General features: G+C 29.1%; 2 protein-coding genes across 2 annotated transcripts; both read left to right on the top strand.

The window, feature by feature from the left end:
• Positions 1-1,989: 1,989 nt before the first annotated feature.
• Positions 1,990-13,038, top strand: LOC657543 (short/branched chain specific acyl-CoA dehydrogenase, mitochondrial). Its single transcript, XM_961516.5, has 5 exons — positions 1,990-2,290; positions 2,340-2,786; positions 8,410-8,580; positions 8,633-8,941; positions 12,663-13,038. Exons 1-5 carry the CDS (start codon positions 2,261-2,263, stop codon positions 12,975-12,977), a joined length of 1,272 nt encoding a protein of 423 aa, XP_966609.1. The 5' UTR covers positions 1,990-2,260; the 3' UTR covers positions 12,978-13,038.
• An 824-nt stretch (positions 13,039-13,862) lies between these two features.
• On the top strand, positions 13,863-19,926 carry LOC660569 (short/branched chain specific acyl-CoA dehydrogenase, mitochondrial). The gene is made up of 8 exons (XM_008199365.3): positions 13,863-14,005; positions 14,060-14,242; positions 14,295-14,433; positions 14,488-14,588; positions 14,641-14,847; positions 17,542-17,712; positions 17,765-18,073; positions 19,551-19,926. Exons 2-8 carry the CDS (start codon positions 14,213-14,215, stop codon positions 19,863-19,865), a joined length of 1,272 nt encoding a protein of 423 aa, XP_008197587.1. The 5' UTR covers positions 13,863-14,005; positions 14,060-14,212; the 3' UTR covers positions 19,866-19,926.
• Positions 19,927-20,840: the final 914 nt, after the last annotated feature.

Genomic DNA, 20,840 nt, shown 5'->3' with positions numbered 1-20,840 from the left:
AATTTAGAAATGTGATTAATTTTTTGATATGTACTAATGTGATTAATTACATTAGTAATCTAGTTATTACCTGATCCATTAATGAATTTCACTCATCAAGAATTATTAATAAAATAAATAAAAAAAGAATTTTTTTTTAACATTTTAAATTTGCTATACAAAGCGCATATAATTAGAAAGCTTATGAAAAAAGCTATCGATACGTGTAAAACAATTAGTTATTCTACATTTTGCGTTTTGGCACACCTATATATTATCTGCGGGCTTTAGCTAAAAGTCGACTACAAGGTATTCAAGGTTTTTCTGTTGCAAATTTATAGGAAAATATTTATAAGCAATTTCGCAATTGGAAAATTTTTTACTCTTAACTTTCGATTTGTATTAGCCTCTTGAATCAAATTCCCAAAGCACGGGCGTCAATTTTGAGACACTCTATGTAGGTGTTCCATTTAAAAAAATATAATTTTGGTTCACCACCTTATAAACAACAAGCAGTATACAATAAAAATAATTGTATTGTATATTTTTATCGACTTTAAGTCGATCTATCGGATAGTAAAAACGGCATGGCAATATTTCAAACAATAAATAAGTTATAGACCGAATATATACCTCTGGTACATATTATATTAATGAAGTCAGGGCATTGACATCTATCTGATGACAATCGTATATTTTTTTTTATCAGAAATATCGTTTTTATAATTACTGAAATTTGTGTAGTTTTAATTGAAAAACGGGTTACTAAGATTTTTTTAATTCTATTGAAAATGAAAAAAGGTGTGCAGGAAAAAAGAAAAAAATGTTACTTCAATTTTAAAATTAATATTACAAAAATATACATAATACAGGGTGAATGAAAAGTGTAAATTCAGGCAGTTTTTTGATTAATCTATATTTACTTTAAGAACATAGGTACAATTTTAAGCAAAATACATTCTCTATAATTTTTGTTCACGCTGTTAGTAAATGACTGTCACAAAAATACAGGCTGAACCAAAAGTAACGTACAAAATTCATATCTTTGTTATGAGTCATTTTTCGAAAAGTCTTCGAACAGGTCGATTTTTTTTTTAATAACACTATAGTAACATTTATGACATCATTCGTTCTTGAGTAATGATGTAATTTTTTTTAAATGTCAACAGACATTTTTTATTACTATTTTAAATACTACACATCGTTATCTTTCTAGTAAGTATAACAAATTCAAAAAAATAAACAAAAAAAGTTAAAAAAAAAGGAAATAAAAAAGTTATTGTGTTAAGTTTTATACAAAGATGGCTTTGGCTTTTTGTTCTTACTTTATTTTATAAAAAATGATACTTTTTCGTTTATTTTTTCTTGTTTGAGTTTTATAATATTAAGTGTTTTCATGCTAATTATCTAAAAAATATATAAAAAACAATTGCTCCTCATAAAATAATGCACGAACACAACGATGAAACCTGTCGTTATTGCTGTCGTTATTACTTTAGTTTTAATATATTTTTTTAATTTTTAATCTTGTTTTTTATGTCTTTTATTCCAATAATGATAAAGATGTGTACACAAAAATGACTTTACAACTCAAAAACGAATGATGTCAAAATGTAGCATTTAAAAAAATAAAATCGAACCATTCGAGGATTTTTCGATGTTAGTTTTCAGTTCTGTATATCAAACTAGAATAAAGCAAATACTTGTTTGCTTTAGATACTGAAACGCTTAGGACAAAAAATAAACTTACTAGAAGGCCCTTCTCCTGGCATCCGTAACAATAGGAAGAAAACAAAAATTATTTAAATCAGTATTTTCTTATTTTGATTTAGATAAAAACTTTATTTAACAACATCCTAAAAATCGAATATTTTCGATCACATATTTACAGCAAAATCAAAAATGTTGAATTAATCCTCTAACAGTCTCTTATCTTAGATTTAATGTATAAAAATAACCCGAAAAGTGGCAAAACAAGAAGATAACAGTAAATCACCAGTTAATCTGCGAATCAAAATATTAGACACACCTGACATTTATTAATATTTTTAGCCTCAGTTATCACAAAAACCAAATATTTTTGCCCATTTCGTTCACTTTTACATAATTTGAGCCAGGCAGAAATTTCGTCACAAAAATACGTCAAAACCGAATTGAAAAACAAGCTCCGATAAAGAGTCTCAAATTATCACTTTTACATATACAAGGTTACACGCTTATTGTTGATCAGTTGATCTGATGCCAGTCGAAGGTATGCCGCCCATCTGAAACCACCAGCAAAATGAATAGTCTATTCAAAATCACAAAAACGGTAAGGGGGTCCATACTTTATTTTTTCTCCCATTAACAACTCCCCCCAGCTTACTAGCAACAATTTACGAAATATTTACACCGTCGCGAAAAAACTCCAACAAGCACAACCCCATCTCGAAGCCACCCCTTTAGCAGTGCAACCCCTAACCACTCTCACTGAAGATGAGTTGGCCATGAAGGAGACCGTCGCCCGCTTGGCGCAAGAACAAATCGCACCCCATGTTCGCGAAATGGACAATGAGGGGCGGTTTAAGGATTCCATCGTGGAGATGTTGTTCTCCAATGGGTTGATGGGCATCCAAATCGACCCGGATTATGGAGGTGCTGGGTGTAATTTCATGACGACGGTTTTGACGGTAGAGGAGTTGTCCAAGGTTGACCCATCGTTGGGCATTTTGGTCGATCTCCAAAACACCCTTATCGCTAATGTTATCATCAGGTTCGGGAATGAAGAACAAAAGAAAACGTATTTGCCACGTTTGGCCACAAATACGGTGAGTTAATATTTTTTTTTTTTTGAAAATTTTCCAGTTGGGCAATCAGTGATGTTGAAAGTAGCTCATTGATAATTTTAATTACATAAATTTATCTCCGGATTAAATTAGTTCATATTTGCATTCACAATAAGTTATTTATTTTCTGGATTATTAATACGGTTTTCTCCACAACTTTCCAATTAGAGTTAAAAATTATTCTGTTAGTTTCAATAACTTGTTTTACAAATTAATTAATTGGGTTTGGAAATTATAATCTCGAAATGTGACGTTTATTATCATTGAAACGTGTTTTATGCTGTAGTAAACAATCTCTCAAGCAGTTATTACTATTAATTACTTAATTTGTTATGGTTATGACGTTTTAAATAATAAGATAAAATTTCGTATAGTGGGTTCTTTTTAAGTCTTGATTGATTCTATCAGTATTCCAGAAATATATATTAATCGACACTCAAACTGAATGTAATTACATCTCACAAATTGCAAAGTCTCTAATGTACAGGGTGATGCATTTTGGATGTCCGAATAAGACTCCGAAGCTAAGAGGTTTAGAGAAAAACGAGTGACACATTCTCGGGACTGTTTTTGAGATAATAATTTTGGTCAAAACCGCATCGTCTTTTGTTTTCGTCTTATAAACAAAAGTTGTCATTTTAGCGAAATCTTTTAAAATCCATATCTTTTTTAGTAAAAAAGATATGGTATCTTTTTTACTCATTTGAAACAAAGACATTATTGAACCAGTTTTTTACAAAGAATTTAATAATGTTGTCAGCCGTTTTTTTAGTTGTAATAACTAATAACATAAAGTTGTATTTTTTAAATAGGAATCATAGTTGGCTATGACATTTTCGAAAAGCTTACTTTTTTCTGAATTGAAAACAATATAAAATATTGATATGATAAAAAATATATTTAAAATATTTGAAAGTAGATGGCCATGGAAAATCTATTTCATTAAAAGGTGTGAATAATCTAGAAATTTTGTGAACGGTTATTAAAGTAAAAAATGTGAAATTATAAAAATAAACTATGTTAAAGTTATTTTCAATAGAACAAATATACGAGCGTCGCAGATTTTAATTACATAAAAAATGTGCAGAAAATTGAAAACGATGTGTCACTATTATTTAATCACACTTTTTTGTGATTTAGTGAAGTGGAATTGGGGTGACTTTGATAATGTTATATATTTTTTTACAGCAGATGGAATTTGATTTTGGTGTTTGGATTGACATTTTTTGTATAATAGAATTTTATTGATAGACAATCATACAATTATTAAGATTTTTCTTTTTCCGACATTTCATGTTTAATTAGAAAATAAAATGACAATATAAACTTGCCATTATTAATCTAAAAACAAATAATTTTTATTAATCGCAAAAATTTGATCTAATAATAATTTCTTATGCTGTTTTTGAAACTAATTAGTGATTAAACAATTATTTAATTATAATTACTTGTTGGTTTTTATAGTTTTAATTGAAAATCCAAAATTTTTTCCTGGCCTACTATAAGGAAAAATCGAAAGGTTTTGTTTTTTTAACATTTAAAAATAATGTATTACACAAATAGACATATCAAATCAGAACAAAATAAGCTTTTCAAAAATATCACAGCCGCCTATGATAACTATTTAAAAAATAATATTTTATGTTATTACAGCTAAACGAATGGTAAAAAAATCGCTGATATTATTACATTCTCTGTAAAAAAGTGCTTCAATAATGTCTTTGCTTCAAATGAGTATCTTTTATAACAAGGAAGTTATGATTTTTTTAGATTTCGATAAAATGTCAACTTTTGTTTATAAGTCGAAAACAAAAAACGATAGCGAGATGCAGTTATGACCAAAATTGTTTTCTCAAAAAAATGACTTCCGAATATGTAACTCGTTTTTCTCTAAACCTTTTAGTTGATATTTTATGGAAATCTTAAAACATTCCTATCTGCCGTATTATAAAGGATACACATTTAAAACAAAGACATTTTAAATTTTTTTACATTGGATTTAATAGTTTTGTTAACGATTTTTTTAACCATTTGTTTAATTGTAATAAGATAAAGTTTTATTTTTTTTTAAATAGGAATTATAGTTGGCTATGACATTTTCGAGAAGCTTATTATTTTATTCTGATCTGAAAAATACAGGGTGTTAGGGAATGGCTTAGCAATATTGCGTATGTGAATTTGTCATCCTCAGATGAGTTAATTGCCCTTATATCATTTTTCCAAAAAGTGCGTACTTTCTTCAAAAATGTTTATTAACCCACCTGTTAAGAGCCGCTTTGTGGCCTATGGTAGTTTACTAACAGTTAATTTTTTCATTAAACAAAATGAGATGGTGGCGCATGGACGTTTATAGAATTTTTCAAAATTGTTGCTAACATCTTCAGTTGTGTGGGAGGTTCGAATCCTGGTCCTAGCAAAAAAAATTTTTTCGCAAAATTTAACAACAAAACAAATTGAAATACAAGAATAATGTAGTGAACCAAAAAGTTAATTTACCTCTGGTGTTTTATCAATAACAAAAATTTACGCTAATTTTTATAATTCTAGTTCAGCGGTTCTCAAAATTTGGGAGTTTAATTTCAGAACGATTTTTTGGGAAAACTATACTTTTTTGATTTACATAAATTTTGCTTAATCGATTTGTTTTGTCATTCTCTTTCTACCTTTAAATTTTTGTTAAACCATTCCCTAACACGCTGTATATAAATACAGTTTACTCGTTTTCACTCGTGGTTTGGTTATCCACTTGTGAAATAAAACGTTCGATTTACATTCAAACTCGTTAAATAAACAGCAAAAATGTGAAAAACAAATAACAAAAAACAAAATGTGAAAAAAATTAAATTTTATTGAGAATGGTGCAGTTTAATAAACAAAAAAGTCTAAATAAACACGGGAGTCCGCATGTCATTGTACATCATTTCGTTGCTGAGTTACCTTTATTATTAAATAATTAATTATGGTAGATATTTGAATAAACTTGTAGAGTAATTTCACAGTTATAGAGATATTCTGTTACACGTTCTTTTATTTTCTATAAGGCAAAATGAAAAAAATAGAAAATACATACATCATCTTTTAAAATGCCAAAAAAAATTTTATTTCTAAAGGTATGTAGATAGAAAACATAAATTTTGTCTACTGGAATTGTTGTTGCTAAATTAATAGGAAATATTGCGAACAGATTTTGATAAGTTAAATTAAACAAAAACAAATAACAAAAATATAAATTAGAAAAAATTGTATATTACACTCGGTTTATAAGACTTAATTGTAACACTCATACTATTGAAGCATTCATTCGTCGTGCTCTAAACCCTTCCGTAATATTCGTACAATCCAGTAATACAGGGTGACCCAGGGGTGCGTAATGCGTTGTTACTTAAAATATTGCCATGCCGTTTTCATTATCCTATAGATCGGCTTAAAGTCCACAAACTAAAAATATTTTAATTTTACAGAGTGTTGTTTATAGGGTGGTGAACCGAAGCTTAATTTTTTTAATGAAACACCCTATATATTTTTGCATAATTAGATTGTACGCAAAAAAATAATGCAACTTTATATAAACTATTATGGGTCTCTTTCTTTCCGTTTTGGAATTTTCAACTTTTCGTTATAAAAAAGACCAATTTTTTTAAAAATCATTGCGAAATCGCCTGTAAATATTTTCCGATAAATTTGCAACAGAAAAACTCAGAATATCGTGTAGTATTTAGCATTAATCGACTTTTACTTGAAACCCGCTGGTAATGTACAGGTTGTGCCAAAACGGAAAAAGTTGAATAACTCATTTTTTTCAAATGAAACACCATGTAATTCTTTACACGTATCTATAGCATTTTTTATAAGCTTTTTAACGATATGGAGTTTGTATAGCAAATTAAAAATATTTCTTAAAGTGTTAAAAAAAATTTTTGTTTATTTTATTATTAATTCTTGATGATACATTTATGTATCAAGAAATAATTAAATTACTAATACAGCGTGCTCAAAAACTGGCGCACCAACTCAATGGTGTGTGGTAGAGAAGTGGTTACATATAATGGTAAAAATAGTAAAAAAATTCTTTGTATTAAAGTTATTGATAAATAACTAATTTTAGGTAAATGATATGTGGCAACGTTGTCTAACAGTCATGATCGCAATAAAATTTGAGCAACAATAAAAATAAATTATTTTTGAAACGGTTTCCTAGGAAATAATTCCCAGTGTTGGCACATCTACACATTGTGAGTTTTTGGATGAATTTTAATTTTTTTTAATTAAAAAAACTCCTAAAATCTGATAGTAAATTTTAAAATAATTATTCATCGTTTTGTTACGGAACGATTACCTGGTATGAAACATAGAAATATAAAAAAAATAATGAAAACTAAAGAAGTTAACACAATAAGTTTGTAGCTCCAGATTTTTTAAAATATAACTTTAGGAATTTTTTCAACATTTTTCCCGTAATCTGCACTTGCTTCTCAATAACCTACCACTGAGTTGGTGCGCCAGTTTTTGAGCACCCTGTATAAAGGTACATTATTGTTTTGTGTAGAATCTAATTTTGCAAAAATATATTGGCTGTTCCATTTAAAAAAATATAACTTAACAACACCCTGATTATATAAAAATATTTTTTGTTTGTGTACTTTAAGTCGATGTATTGTATAATAAAAAATGAATGGCAATATTTTAAATAGCAAAACAGTTATAGACCGATTACACACCCCTGGATCACCCTGTATCTGTTTATTGTCTCATTTTGTATAATTTTAAGTTTGAAAAAAATTTAGTTTTTAAGAAATTTGGGTCTTTTTGCTTACTATAATTTGAAACATCTTAAATGTTCGTTAATTTACGATTCAAACTAAGATTACTACGCTCTCTGGTGGTCAATTCTAATGTTGTTCTATGGCGAAATAGCGGGAAATTTAAATGCAACGATGACATATTTCACACTTCGCTAGTTTTTCAAATCTCCAAAGACGGATTTTTTTTTTTTAAATAATGATTTGTTATTAGCTGTTTCAAAACTATAAAAACGCCAACGTCGCATTTTTTTCTCAAAATTAGCTCTTATAAATTATTCATGCACTTCAGAAAATGAATGGAATGTAATTTATACATTTCAATGGGAGTTCTAATCATTGATAACTGTTTTATAATTTTATCAATCTTATTAAAAAAATAATTGGCAAAATGCGACGTTGGCGTTTTTATAGTTTTGAAACAGCTAATAGGTACTTTAAACTTAAAACCGGTACTGATAAGTGGTCTCACTGTAAGTCATACAATTACAACATTATTATTAAAAATAAAAGACTTCGAACCTTCCGAAATGTATTTTTCTTATTTCATAACAATTCATGTAAATGTCTGTTTTTTTTTATTAAACAACCACATGGGGACATTTCTTATCTGAAATTCACTTTGACATTGAATGATAAGAGATTAACCACAAATTGTGTGTATCAGGTCAAGGTTGTCGCAATGATAATGCCAGATAATTGAATAATTATTGTTCATTTTGTTACGTCATTAAAAAGACGTATTCACTACACTTTCCCATCTCTGACAACAAACACATGAAGTGGAATTTTACTATGTTTTCCAGGTTAGCAGTTTCGCTTTAACCGAACCATCATCAGGTTCCGATGCTTTTGCTCTTAAAACAATTGCTAAAAAAGATGGTTCCGATTACATTATCAACGGTTCGAAAATGTGGATCTCAAATTCAGATTTAGCCGGCGTGTTCCTAGTCTTAGCCAACGCTGATCCTTCGAAAGTATGTCCAAAATAAAATCATTATCAAATTTATTAAAAAAAAAATTGTTTAGGGCTACAAAGGCATAACTTGCTTCATCGTCGAACGCGATACTCCCGGTTTTACAGTAGCAAAACCCGAAAAAAAACTAGGAATCGCCGCTTCAGGTACTTGTATGCTCACATTCGATAATGTGAGAGTGCCAGAATCTGCTATTTTGGGCGAATTTGGAAAAGGCTACAAATTGGCGATTGAAACTTTGAATGAAGGAAGAATCGGAATTGGGGCACAAATGATCGGTTTGGCTCAAGGATGTTTCGACGCGACGATTCCATATACGATGGAGAGGATGCAGTTTGGTAAACCGGTCTTCAGTTTTCAGGTAAGTCGTTTTTTAGGTCGACAGCATCGAAAAAACCATCCTTGGGATTGAACAATACAGAAATTCTAACGCAGTTTACCAAAATTAGAAAATATTTAAGGTTGCTGCAGTGCAACCCTGATAATCCGAATTAGGGCCTGTTCAGATTTAATTTTTTTTAATATCTAGTACCTAAAATTTAGAATACAAATTTGGATTTTTGGCTTCAAAATTAAGCCTCCTTGTTCAAAAAATTTATTATTAATGATAGTTTTAACGTTTTTGTTGTAAAAACCTCAAACGATGAAAATAATGAACTACTGAACAGGCGACTAACGTCGATTATTCATTTTGCACGTTCTAATTTTATTTGATTAATTTTCTTTCTGTTGTTTATGTCGAACATTGTTTCTTTTATTATTTAATAAATACAGTGTGTTTCACATACCTTAACAAGGCTTGCGTCTAATGTTCGCACCCAAATATATAAAAGTCACGAAACACTAGATTAAAAAAATACACATTTAATTATTTAATTTGTGGAAATCCATGACAGTAAGTGTCAGACTAATGACTGTTTCATTGATAGTCATAAATTTATGTTTTTTACAAACAATTATCATGATATCATGTGTTTTATCAAGAGACGGCATAAATATGATTCTAATCTTAATCACTAACTGCTAACTAAAAACGTTTTAATTTTTCGAAGGAGTGAACAAACATGAGAAGACTATCTAATTATTCAAAATTTGTAATCGAGTTCGTATTGGAATATGTATGTTGGTGGCATTTTACAGGCGCAGCCATCGTAAAATTATGTTATGAAAATTAGTAAATATTAATTAAATATACTATCAAGAAAATTAGTATACTAAAATGGTGGCCCTTATCATTTTTTAAATCACTTATTTGGGTGCTCTAATACGTATACTAAAGTGTACTATTCATATTGTTTTAATAAAAATAAGGTACTAGATATCGCTTCTAGTAATAGTTTCGATGCAGAAATCAAATATACATTTAGAGCCGGTTTACAGGAGATTTTAATTGTAATTTAATTTTAATCGCGATTAACTTGACATTTCTCAATGCATGTTAAATGGCATCTTAATTCGAATTAGTTTAATTGTGAATTAAATCTTAATTTTGCTTTCTGTAAACCGACCCTTAGTAGTTTATTAAATTAAAAAACGACCATTATCTGTCTAGTTGTAATATAGAAAGTCGCGTCTTGTTCTCCCGTAACATATTATGTGGTTCAAACCAGTTAAACAAATCAAAATAAACAATGTCAATGTCTAATATGGGTCGGTTTCACCAACGTTGGTTAAATTTAATAAACAGTTAAAAATAATCGTTACTGTGATTATAACAATAGTTTCTGTTTTTCTACTAATTCTACTAATAAATTTAACTGAGGTTGGTGAAATCAAATACAAAGTCAGAGTCCTGTCCTGAGAGTTTAATTTTCCATATTCTTATCATTATTATTAATTAGGTATTATTTTATAAATCTTTCTTCTTTTTTTTTCTTCTCATTAGAAAAGCCCTTTCGTTTTAATACAGATTGGAATTTTTAACTGGAATAAAATTCACAACTTAGATATAGGCGATTTTTGTGAAAATTCGCGAAACAAGTCGATTTTTATTTTTTTTGTCTATCATGTGGTGGATATGAGTTTTATGTATCTGCTGTCAAAAAGGCATAGCCACCTCTAACTTTGTTTTTTCAAATATAACGATATGTCAAGTGACACCTCGTATGAATAAAGAACACTTCGAAAGCAATACAACGCACTATTTGTTTTCTGAATATTTTCAAAGCCTATGTGATATTAAAAATTAAAATCAATTTTAATAAGTTGAAATTTGGCAAATCACTTGAAATTATGCAAAATGAGAGGAATTCGTGTTACTATCGTTATGATTTTTCTCAGGTCCAGTGTCCATTTTGAACATTAAGGGCCGGTTTACAGAAAGCGAAATTAAGATTTAATTCAAAATTAAACTAATTCGAATTAAGTTGCCATTTAAAATGCATTGACAAATGTCAAGTTAATCGCGATTAAAATTTAATTGCGATTAAATGTTCTGTAAACCGGCTCTAAATACTGTTCAACTTTTAAAATTGGGTTTTTATTTTTGTTATCACGTAGGCTTGCTATGGAAACATAAATGAAATATAAGAAGTCAATGTTTTTTAAATCTAAATTCAATGAGTTAATTTTGTTTTAACGAAAAGGATAGCAAAATTTTGAACAGAATTTATCGTTTGTTCAATAAGAAATGTGTACTAGCATAAGGAATTTCCGACAGTGTCAAAGATTGTTGCATAATTAAATTCTCTTTCATCTAGTAAAATAAAAATTGTGGCATTCCATTTGAAATAGCTTGTAGAAGTTGTCCAAAAATAACGTCTACATTCTGGAGTTTGTAAACTTTTTTTCAATTTTGAACACAGTGAAGGAAATATATGCGTTTTCTTTTTTTATTGTCCGATTTTGGAAGTAAAAGGTGCATAACCAAAAACTTTCAAAAAACCCTAAATACTTCGAAAACGGATAAGCTGATGCAAATTGAAATAACTCGAGTTATCTAAAAACTGATAAAAAAATATGAAATATATATATATAAAATTATACTTTTTTGGGACTCTTTGTATAATCAAAAATATTTTCCTGAAATACGTGCTAGAGTATAAATAACGTCTACAAAATATCAAAAGTCCAACTTTACTAACAATTGAGCTACAGAAGACGAGAGCTGAGCTGGTCCATCTTGTATATTGTTGCTAAAAGTCCTCAAAAAATTATCATATGTTTTTCATGCGATTTCATCATTACCACCATTTTAAAAAAGATCCATACGTAGTTCAAAAACAAAAGCAAATTTCGTTTTCAAAACCTTCTGCAATTATTTAAAGCACTTTCTCTTTCATCGTTGTTTTGTTTTTGTTGATTTTACCTACATACAGATTATTGGTTAGATTGAAAAAAGGTAATGGTAAGAGAAAAATCTATAAAAATGTAACAGTATTTAAAAATAACATTTTGTTGTACATCTTTAAAAAATTATTAATGAAAAACTCAAAAAATCGAAAAACTTAAATCATGATAACATTTTTGTAACAAAATTTTAGCCTTTCTGGTAAAAATACCTACTCTAGGAAGAATATGCATAAATGTAAATAAATATACTTACCGTTAACTCATTTCCTTTACTTTTCCAAACAAAATTTTGGGTGATTTTTTTATAATTTCTATTTGAGACCCGTTTGTAAATAAAGTTTTGCTTTTATTATAAGCACATAAATTTCAGATTTCAAAATAATCACCTTGATTTGAATTTTTAATTAAACTTGGTTTTTGGCAATTCACAATATAAAAAAAACTCATTCCACTTCACACTGTTAAAAAAACATAAAACGTTGCTTTGCAGGGAAAAACTAAATTACAAACAAATTTTATTTAATTTGAATTCGATTTGTACATAATTACTAAAACTCATTGAAGTAGGTATAACGTTGCTTAAACATTAAAAATTGGTTTTATTTTTTATGTTTGATCTTTAATATCGCTAAAAAGGATTCACATTATGAAAATTTTAACTAATCTAACTAAAAAAATCCTGATTTTGAGTAATTTAAACGCACATTTTATTATAAGCATTATTACAAGAAATGTGGATTTAAACTTGTATTTACTAAAAATACAATTCAATATTATCTTTTTTTTTTCAGGGAATGCAACACCAAATCGCTCAGGTAGCGACAGAAATTGAAGCAGCTCGACTTATGGTCTACAACGCGGCAAGAATTCTTGAAAGTGGTCAAAATTACACGAAAGAAGCTGCAATGGCAAAATGGTACGCAGCCGAAATTGCACAAAGGGCTTGTATAAAATGCATTGATTGGATGGGTGGCGTAGGATTCAGTAAAGATTTTATTCAAGAGAAATTTTACAGAGATGTTAAAATTGGAAGCATTTATGAAGGAACATACAATATTCACTTAAGCACAATTGCTAAGCTTATTGAAAAGGAGTACAAGAACTGAGTGGCTTATTTTTAAGTGTTTTTTTACGTATTTGTAAGGAATAAATAATTAAAAATTAAAATGTTTTTGGTCCCTTCACTTCTCTACCATTTCGAAACAAAAAAATGTCAAAAAATTGTTTTAAGCCTTCTTTTTAATATCTTAGTTCTGGATTATAAACACAATTTTAAACCACGTTTACATTAGCAACGTGTTTTAAATTAATGTCTTCACTATTTTAAAACACGCTTCTTATAGCAAAGTGTTTTAAATTAAAATGTTCTAACAAAACATTTTTCAAATAACTCAAAGCTCGTTGTATAACGACAACCCTCGATTTAAGCTTGTTTTCCCACTCGTATTTAATGAGAAGTATTAATTGAGAATTTTAATTTTAAAGGATAACAATGGAGTACACGTCCAGTTAACAATTCAATACAATCTGATGCCAATATACTCAGTTTTTCTAGATCATTGTGTATATTTGGACAATGTAATTATATACATTACTACATCTGTGTATGTTTATAAAGAATAATTCGAATTGAATTAATTTTGCCTATACATTCCAGTACGTTATATTTTCTAAATAATTTTTTATTGGAAGGACTTTGTTTCATTTTATTAAGCGATGTTAAATGTTTTTGTGGCTATTGCAACTGTTACAGATGTTTTTTTATTAAAATGTTTCGTAACAGTGCATGACTACAGAAACATTTAATATTATGTAATCCTTTATCCTTGGAAAATAAATAAAATGTCCTGTTTGAATTTCCCGCGATTACCGAGTTAGTTCTTTCTCTCAAAGTTAGGTAGCGCTTTCGCTAAAAACGAGGGGTAGACAGAGATTCGCTTCTCTATAATAATAATAAAATTAAAGCTTTCTAGAAACAACAATTGATAAAAACTTATCACCAGCTGCTAATCGTAGACTTTTGCAAACAACTTTTTAGTTTCTTGCTCGGTCTCTTGGTTAAATAAATTTATTATTCTCTTTCTCTATTTATTTGTTTTCAATTAACCGCAATTTTTAAGACCTCCAATAAGCAGTATTTGTGTTTTTCAAATTGTTTTAATTGCCCCAGTAATTGATTTATTTTTAGATTTGTAAATTATCAGTATTTCGCCACAAAACGAATGTCAGCGTCAATTGAATAATAAAGCAACTTACGAATAAATGTGATTATCATTTGGACAATAAGTCTACCGTAAACACGATTCCAATTAACCTAATTTTGTAATTCAAAGACACAAAAATGAACAATTTATTGAAAATATGCAAAAAGGTATGTAGTTATTTTTTTTTTGTTATATTTTAAGTACAATTAAATATTTAAGGTTAATCAAACACCAGTAAGGCATTTTTTCGGTGCAACAACCAATTTGCAACAAATTAGAGAAAATATCGAAAGTGGCACTTCGGGGCATTTACCTTTAACTATTTTAAGCGAAGATGAATTAGCTATGAAAGAAACAGGTAGTTAAAAGTTGATCAATGACATAAGAAAGTTTCCATTTTGAATATTTATAGTCGCACGATTAGCTCGGGAACAAATAAATCCTCACGTCAGAGATATGGAAAAGGAGGGAAAATTTAAACAATCAATTGTCGACATGTTGTTTGAAAACGGAGTAATAAAAAACTCATATTTTTTTCTTCTTATAACTAGTTTTTTGTTCGAAGCTGATGGGGATTGAAATAAGTACGGATTTAGGAGGAGCTGGTTGTAATTTTATGACGACGATTTTGTGTATTGAAGAAATAGCCAAAGTTGATCCGTCTATTGCGGTTATGGTTGATATTCAAAATACTTTAGTCAATAATGTTATCAAGAAATTGGGGACTGAGGAACAGAAAAAAAAGTATTTGCCACAATTGGCCACAAATATGGTAAGTAAAGGAAAAATTTGAGACTTATTTGGTACTGACTAATCACGGTAGAAACATATATATTCTATCTCGAAGATGAATTAATACCTGACTTGAAGCGCAGAAACTTTTCCACATACATAAGATGGTACCAAAATAGTTTTACTTTTTCGAATAGTTTTGCCGTAATTGAGAAAAAAAATAAAAAAAATTGTAAATAATTTCGAAAACATTCAAAACTTTGAGAAAAAATTCTTTTGTAAAGATTTTAATCTGCTCTTTACGATAAAACAAACCGTTTTGCTAAGAGTTATATATTCGCCTTAATTGTTCCCTTCTTCGTCGAGATTTTTGTTGATTTGCGGTACCCGGAACATTTATCATGCAATAATAACTCCAGAACTATGAGAGATAATCATATAGAGCTTACTATATTTAGAAAGCTCTTTTCATTATCTATTTTTTCTAAAAAAGATCTTTGTTCTTCGACTAATAGTTTTCTTTTCACAAATTGCTCATAAAGTAAAAATATGTAATATTAGAAAAAAATATAACTAAAAAAACAATTGGGAATATGGCGATTTTCTTGACTTTAATCGATTTATCATGTCATTTTACAGAAAATAGTATCCAAATAGTTTTACTTTTTCGAATAATTTTGACGTAATTGAGAAAAAAAATCGTACTTTCTCCTGAACATTCAAAATTTTGAGAAAAAAATTCTATTGTTATAGATTTTAATCTGGTCTTTATGATAAAACAAACCGTTTTGCTCTAAAAGTTATACTTTGTGAGGTTTTTGCTGTTATTTTCTTTTTTCTCTTTTTTTTTCTTCCTCTTTTATAACATGAGATCGAAAATAAACTGAATTAGAATAGACAGTGTCTGCGGAAGTTTAGCGACATCTCAAAAATATTGACAGATCAGGATTTTTCAAAGACTGATTCCTTGCTTAATCTAAATGATGTCTATCAGAATTTCGGGAAAAATGTCTCTAAGAATTTTTTAAACCGCTATTTTCTAACATAAAAACAGTATTTCTGGACATCTCCTTAGTTTCCTCTACTGTCTTTTGCACCACGATATTTTAAAAAGAAATGTGGCTAAAGTTACACTTCCTTTTCAAGGCTTGCTTTAATTCAGTTCATTTTCGATATCGTGGTATTTTTTTGTTCTTCTGACAATGCGAAGGAAACATTTTTTCTGTATGTGATCTCTATTTTTGTGACATGGGTTTGTTGTTTTCTTTACCTTGGTTAGGTACCATATCTAAAACTTAGGTTATGAAACGACGTATGTTCATATAAAAATAGTTGTAATTGAATAACGGTTAGCACAAGGAATAAAAAAATACAAGCAGATAGTGCAGTAAATTCTCAATAGTCGGAGATAACAATAATGCAAAAATTATATCCTAAACTATATTTAAAAAAATTTCAAACGTTTACCAATTTGCACTCTGACCTCTATTTTTCAAAACGATGCGAATACGGTTACAGATATAAGAAAAATGTCAGGAAGAAAATTGAGGAGAATTAAATTTCCTTTAAAAAAGTCCCTATCTCTATCTTCAATCATTTAGGCTCAAAAGTCATTCAAAGACTCTCAAATGACGGATTTCCTTCATTTTGCCGGTGGTCAAGTATCGGAAAGTTAATTTACACCTAAACCATTTTTCCAAGTAATTTATACCTCTTCAGGGTAATATTTCTCTATTCATAATTGTAACAGATTGCATTTATCCACAATCACATTACAGTTGGAGTTTTATTCACACCTATGAAGCATATGAAGTGACGTATTATCCACTTGTGGAATAAAGTACCTTTATTCTTCGACAGTGTCAAAAAATTTACAGTTTTACTCCTGTGTAAGGAAGTTTTGACATTTTGGCATTTCTCAGTGCGAAACGTCAGATTATTTTTAACAGATTTAAAGTAATTTTAAGCCTTGTTGAGTCTAATTCGAAGAATAAAATGTTGTATTCGTGTAAATCGATTCACTTATTTGATCTAGTTTTCACTCGACGTTTAAAAATCCACTCGTGAAATAAAGCATCCAATTTACACTTAAACTCGTCGAATAAATTACTATTATTCCAGTTTTGCCATAGCAACTAGTAATTATAACTACCAGACAAAGCCTGCCAAGTTTCATTTTACGAATACGAATATTTTTAATTTAACTTTAAATAATTCCATTTTGTTAATGTAGTGATTGTGGATAAAACGTTGTATTGCATTTGTATTTTAGTAGCATTTTATGACTATTATCGCATGATAATACTATATTAAAAACAAGTTTTCTATGTGATCAGTGTACTAAAACCCTTATAAAACGAGTATTTTATGCTATTCTTTATATTTTGCGCCCCGTTTTTTCTTAATTTAATAAAAAATATGTTCGTGTCTATGAAATTTTGTGTCACTTGGTAACGGTAATAAATAATTAATAATAAATCAAGAAGAAATGATGATTAAATTATCGATGAAACTCTTGAAAACAAAATATCCCTAAATTTATAAATAACTATTTTTAATAGTATATTATTTTACGCGTTTTATGAGACGTTCTATTGTGGCACTAATTTCGGTTTCACAATGAACAATTTGTTAAACCAAAATAGAAAAAGTACTTTACAAATTATATTAAGTTACCCGTAGAAGTGATTTTAATATTACCTAGATGTTTATTTTACCCAAATTTGAATTCCAGTGTAGCAGTTTTGCCCTAACCGAGCCCTCCTCAGGCTCCGACGCATTCGCACTTAAGACAACAGCTAAAAAAGACGGTTCCGATTTCCTCATAAACGGCTCAAAAATGTGGATTTCGAATTCTGACTTGGCCGGATTATTCCTTGTAATGGCAAACGCCGACCCTTCATCGGTACTTTCGTTAACTCCATCCAAAATTTAAACTAATTCTTGCAAAATTCAAGGGTTACAAAGGAATTACTTGTTTCCTGATCGAAAGAGATACTCCAGGCCTAACAGTTGCAATTCCTGAAAAAAAACTAGGATTGTGTGCTTCCGGCACTTGTATGCTCACTTTTGACAATGTGAGAGTGCCGGAATCTGCAATTTTGGGCGAATACGGGAAAGGTTATAAAATCGCAGCTGGCTTTTTGAACGAGGGGAGAGTGGGAATAGGGGCACAAATGGTCGGTTTGGCCCAAGGATGTTTTGATGCCACTATTCCATACACACTGGAAAGGACACAATTTGGAAAATCGATTTTTAATTTCCAGGTGAAAAAAATACAGGATGATTCTTTTAGGGCTTACATTAGAAACTTTTCAACTTTTAATATAACTAGAGCTTTAAAATTTCGTATACGATCCAAATCGACTCAGAATCGATTTTGAGTTCATCTAAATGGTTTTCAAAAAACATTGGCTCCAAGTTTGAAATTTTAAATAGTAACCACACATTGTTATTGCATATTTGAATTCACCTTCTCAAGCTGAGTAAAATTTACCCAAGTTGTTAGTACTTATTTGTCAAAGTTTTGAACATATGCTAATTTTTTGTTAAAATTTTCATTTCCAAAGATTTATCTAAGTTATCTCAGCATTTGAATCCTTTGTGATAAATGAATAATTTGTTTTGTATTCGATACCGAAGGTTCGAAGAGTCTTTTAGAACTTTTAAAATTGTCAACTGTCAAAATTCATGGCTAGTATAAGTTTTTCAAAATGGTTATCAAAAAACTCCTATAACTAAGTTTTTTCAAATGGAACGACCCTATTTTCTTAACGGCAATCAAAAAAATATCGATACTTACAATACTTTTGACTTTTATCAATACGTCCTATTACAGTTTAAAAAAAAATCACAAGAAACAAATTTTACTTCGTAATTTTCGTAGTTAATCAAGTAGACCTTACAAAATAATCAACAAGTGTTAACCTACAATAATTTTTTAAATTTTTTGCTGGTTCATCATCGAGTAAGCAGTAAAACAATAATATTTAATTATAGTTAATTATCTTAGTGAATTATGTAAAGTAACTCAGTCAGTCTGACATCGAATTTTGAACTTCTTGAGTGAAATTAGTGCACAAATGAAACATTTTTTTTATTAATAGCACAATTTTATCATATTTTGCGAAAGTATACTTGACTAAAAAGAAAATAATGAGCTAAAGTTCAGTTTTTTGCGATTATTTCAAAACCTGTAAGAGATAGATATAGAAGATGTTTATAAGAGTCTGCATAAAAATTGATGTTCTTTTGATGATTGCCTTTAAAAAACAGGGTGATTCCATTTGAAAAAACTGTTTTGTAATCATTATTTTCAAAAAATCATAGTAGCCTTGCAATTTGACAGATGACAATCCTGAAGATTTGAAAAGACCCTTCAAACTTTTAGGTATCAAATGCAAAAAGAATTATTCACTTATTGTAAAGGTTTCACGAGTTGTAATATCTTACATGAACTTCTGCAAATGAAAATTTGTATAAAAAAGTAACATACGTCAAAAACTGGAGCAGATAATTACTAACAACTAGGGTACATTTTAGTCAGATTCAAAAGCAAATTCAAAAATGTAATAAAAATAGGTGATTACTATTTAAAATTTCAAAGTTGGCGCCAATTTCTCAGAATGGTCGATTTAGATTGTATATAAATTCTAAAGGCTCTAGCTATATTAGAAGTTATAAAGTTTCTAATGTAGGCCCGAAAAAAATCAGCCTGTACTTTTTTGACAGTGTTTTTTTTAGGGAATGCAACACCAAATCGCCCAAATCGCCACACAAATCGAAAGTGCTCGACTTCTTGTATACAATGCGGCGAGATTGGTTGAAAATGGGCATCCTTTTATAAAAGAAGCAGCGATGGCCAAATGGTACTCGGCAGATGTTGCTCAACAGACTTGTGTCAAATGTATCGATTGGATGGGTGGTGTTGGATTCAGCAAGGACTTTATCCAAGAGAAATTTTACCGAGATGTTAAAATTGGAAGCATTTATGAAGGAACGTACAATATGCAGCTGAATACGATTGCAAAACACTTGGCGAAAGAATATCAAAATTGAAGCTCAAATTTTGTTAAACTGAAACAAGATAATTGTGAGAAATAAATATTTTTCTCAAAGGTTTGTTAGTTTTATTGCTTGTTGAGCAGACTTTTTAGATTTTAGAAATTCTAATTCACTGAAAACCAATTTTTTTTAAGTTTAATTTATTTTTATTTGATTGGTCCAGAGCCCACTCGTTTTCTTGATTGTACGTTTCGTTGATCAATGATGTTGAAAACGACTGGTGACAAGGAATATGTGAAATAAATCCATACATTCGATTGTTGTCATTATAAAAGTAATTGTAATTAAATCTTACAACACTTTTATACCTGAGTTATTAAGGTCGGTTTATAGAAGCGTTATTATTTAACTGCGTGATTGATTACTAATTTTGAATAAAGTTTGGCGTTAGTTTAATCAGAAATGTTTTTATGGCAAACTATAAAATAATAGCTGTTTTTAGTGAGAAATTTTCTACAATGTCAAGAAAACCAACATAACTTGAAAATTATCACAGACAGGCTAATACTCGAAAACGGTTCTAATGTGGGTTTTAGACGGAACGGGCTGTATAAACCGGCCCCTAGTTCCGCAATTCTGTAAAATAATAAAACAACAACAATAAAACACACATATTAATCTAATTCGTTTATGTGTATTAATTTTTTATTTGAAATTTTGTTTTTATTTATTGGTTTTTGTAAATTTTATTTCTGAAAAATAAAATAAAACAGGTAGTAAAAAACAAACAAAAGCATATCTCAAAAACTTAACAACTGTTTTTATTAGACAATAAAATAGGTTTTTTACGATTCATTATTGCATGAATTTCCTACAGATAAGTACATTAGACTTTTAAGAAAGCAATATTTGTTACATTTCACAGATAAGTTATATTTTGCAATTAATTGAAACATTTGATGTTCACCATCAAATTTATAAATAATTACCTCATGCTTCGTATCCGACAACACATTATTTTCAATAATA

This window comes from Tribolium castaneum, chromosome 7 (assembly GCF_031307605.1).
Source record: "Tribolium castaneum strain GA2 chromosome 7, icTriCast1.1, whole genome shotgun sequence".
NCBI lineage: Eukaryota > Metazoa > Arthropoda > Insecta > Coleoptera > Tenebrionidae > Tribolium > Tribolium castaneum.
The sequence above is the reverse complement of the archived record's forward strand: the minus strand, read 5'-3'. Positions and strand labels throughout refer to the sequence as shown.

Bases quoted from the DNA above. Each gene is read 5' to 3' on its own strand.
- LOC657543 (XM_961516.5), top strand. From the start codon at position 2,261: ATGAATAGTCTATTCAAAATCACAAAAACG. The intron at 2,291-2,339 runs GTAAGGGGGTCC...AACTCCCCCCAG, and splicing joins TATTCAAAATCACAAAAACG to CTTACTAGCAACAATTTACG. The intron at 8,942-12,662 runs GTAAGTCGTTTT...TTTTTTTTTCAG, and splicing joins AACCGGTCTTCAGTTTTCAG to GGAATGCAACACCAAATCGC.
- LOC660569 (XM_008199365.3), top strand. From the start codon at position 14,213: ATGAACAATTTATTGAAAATATGCAAAAAG. The intron at 14,589-14,640 runs GTAATAAAAAAC...TTTTGTTCGAAG, and splicing joins ACATGTTGTTTGAAAACGGA to CTGATGGGGATTGAAATAAG. The intron at 18,074-19,550 runs GTGAAAAAAATA...TGTTTTTTTTAG, and splicing joins AATCGATTTTTAATTTCCAG to GGAATGCAACACCAAATCGC.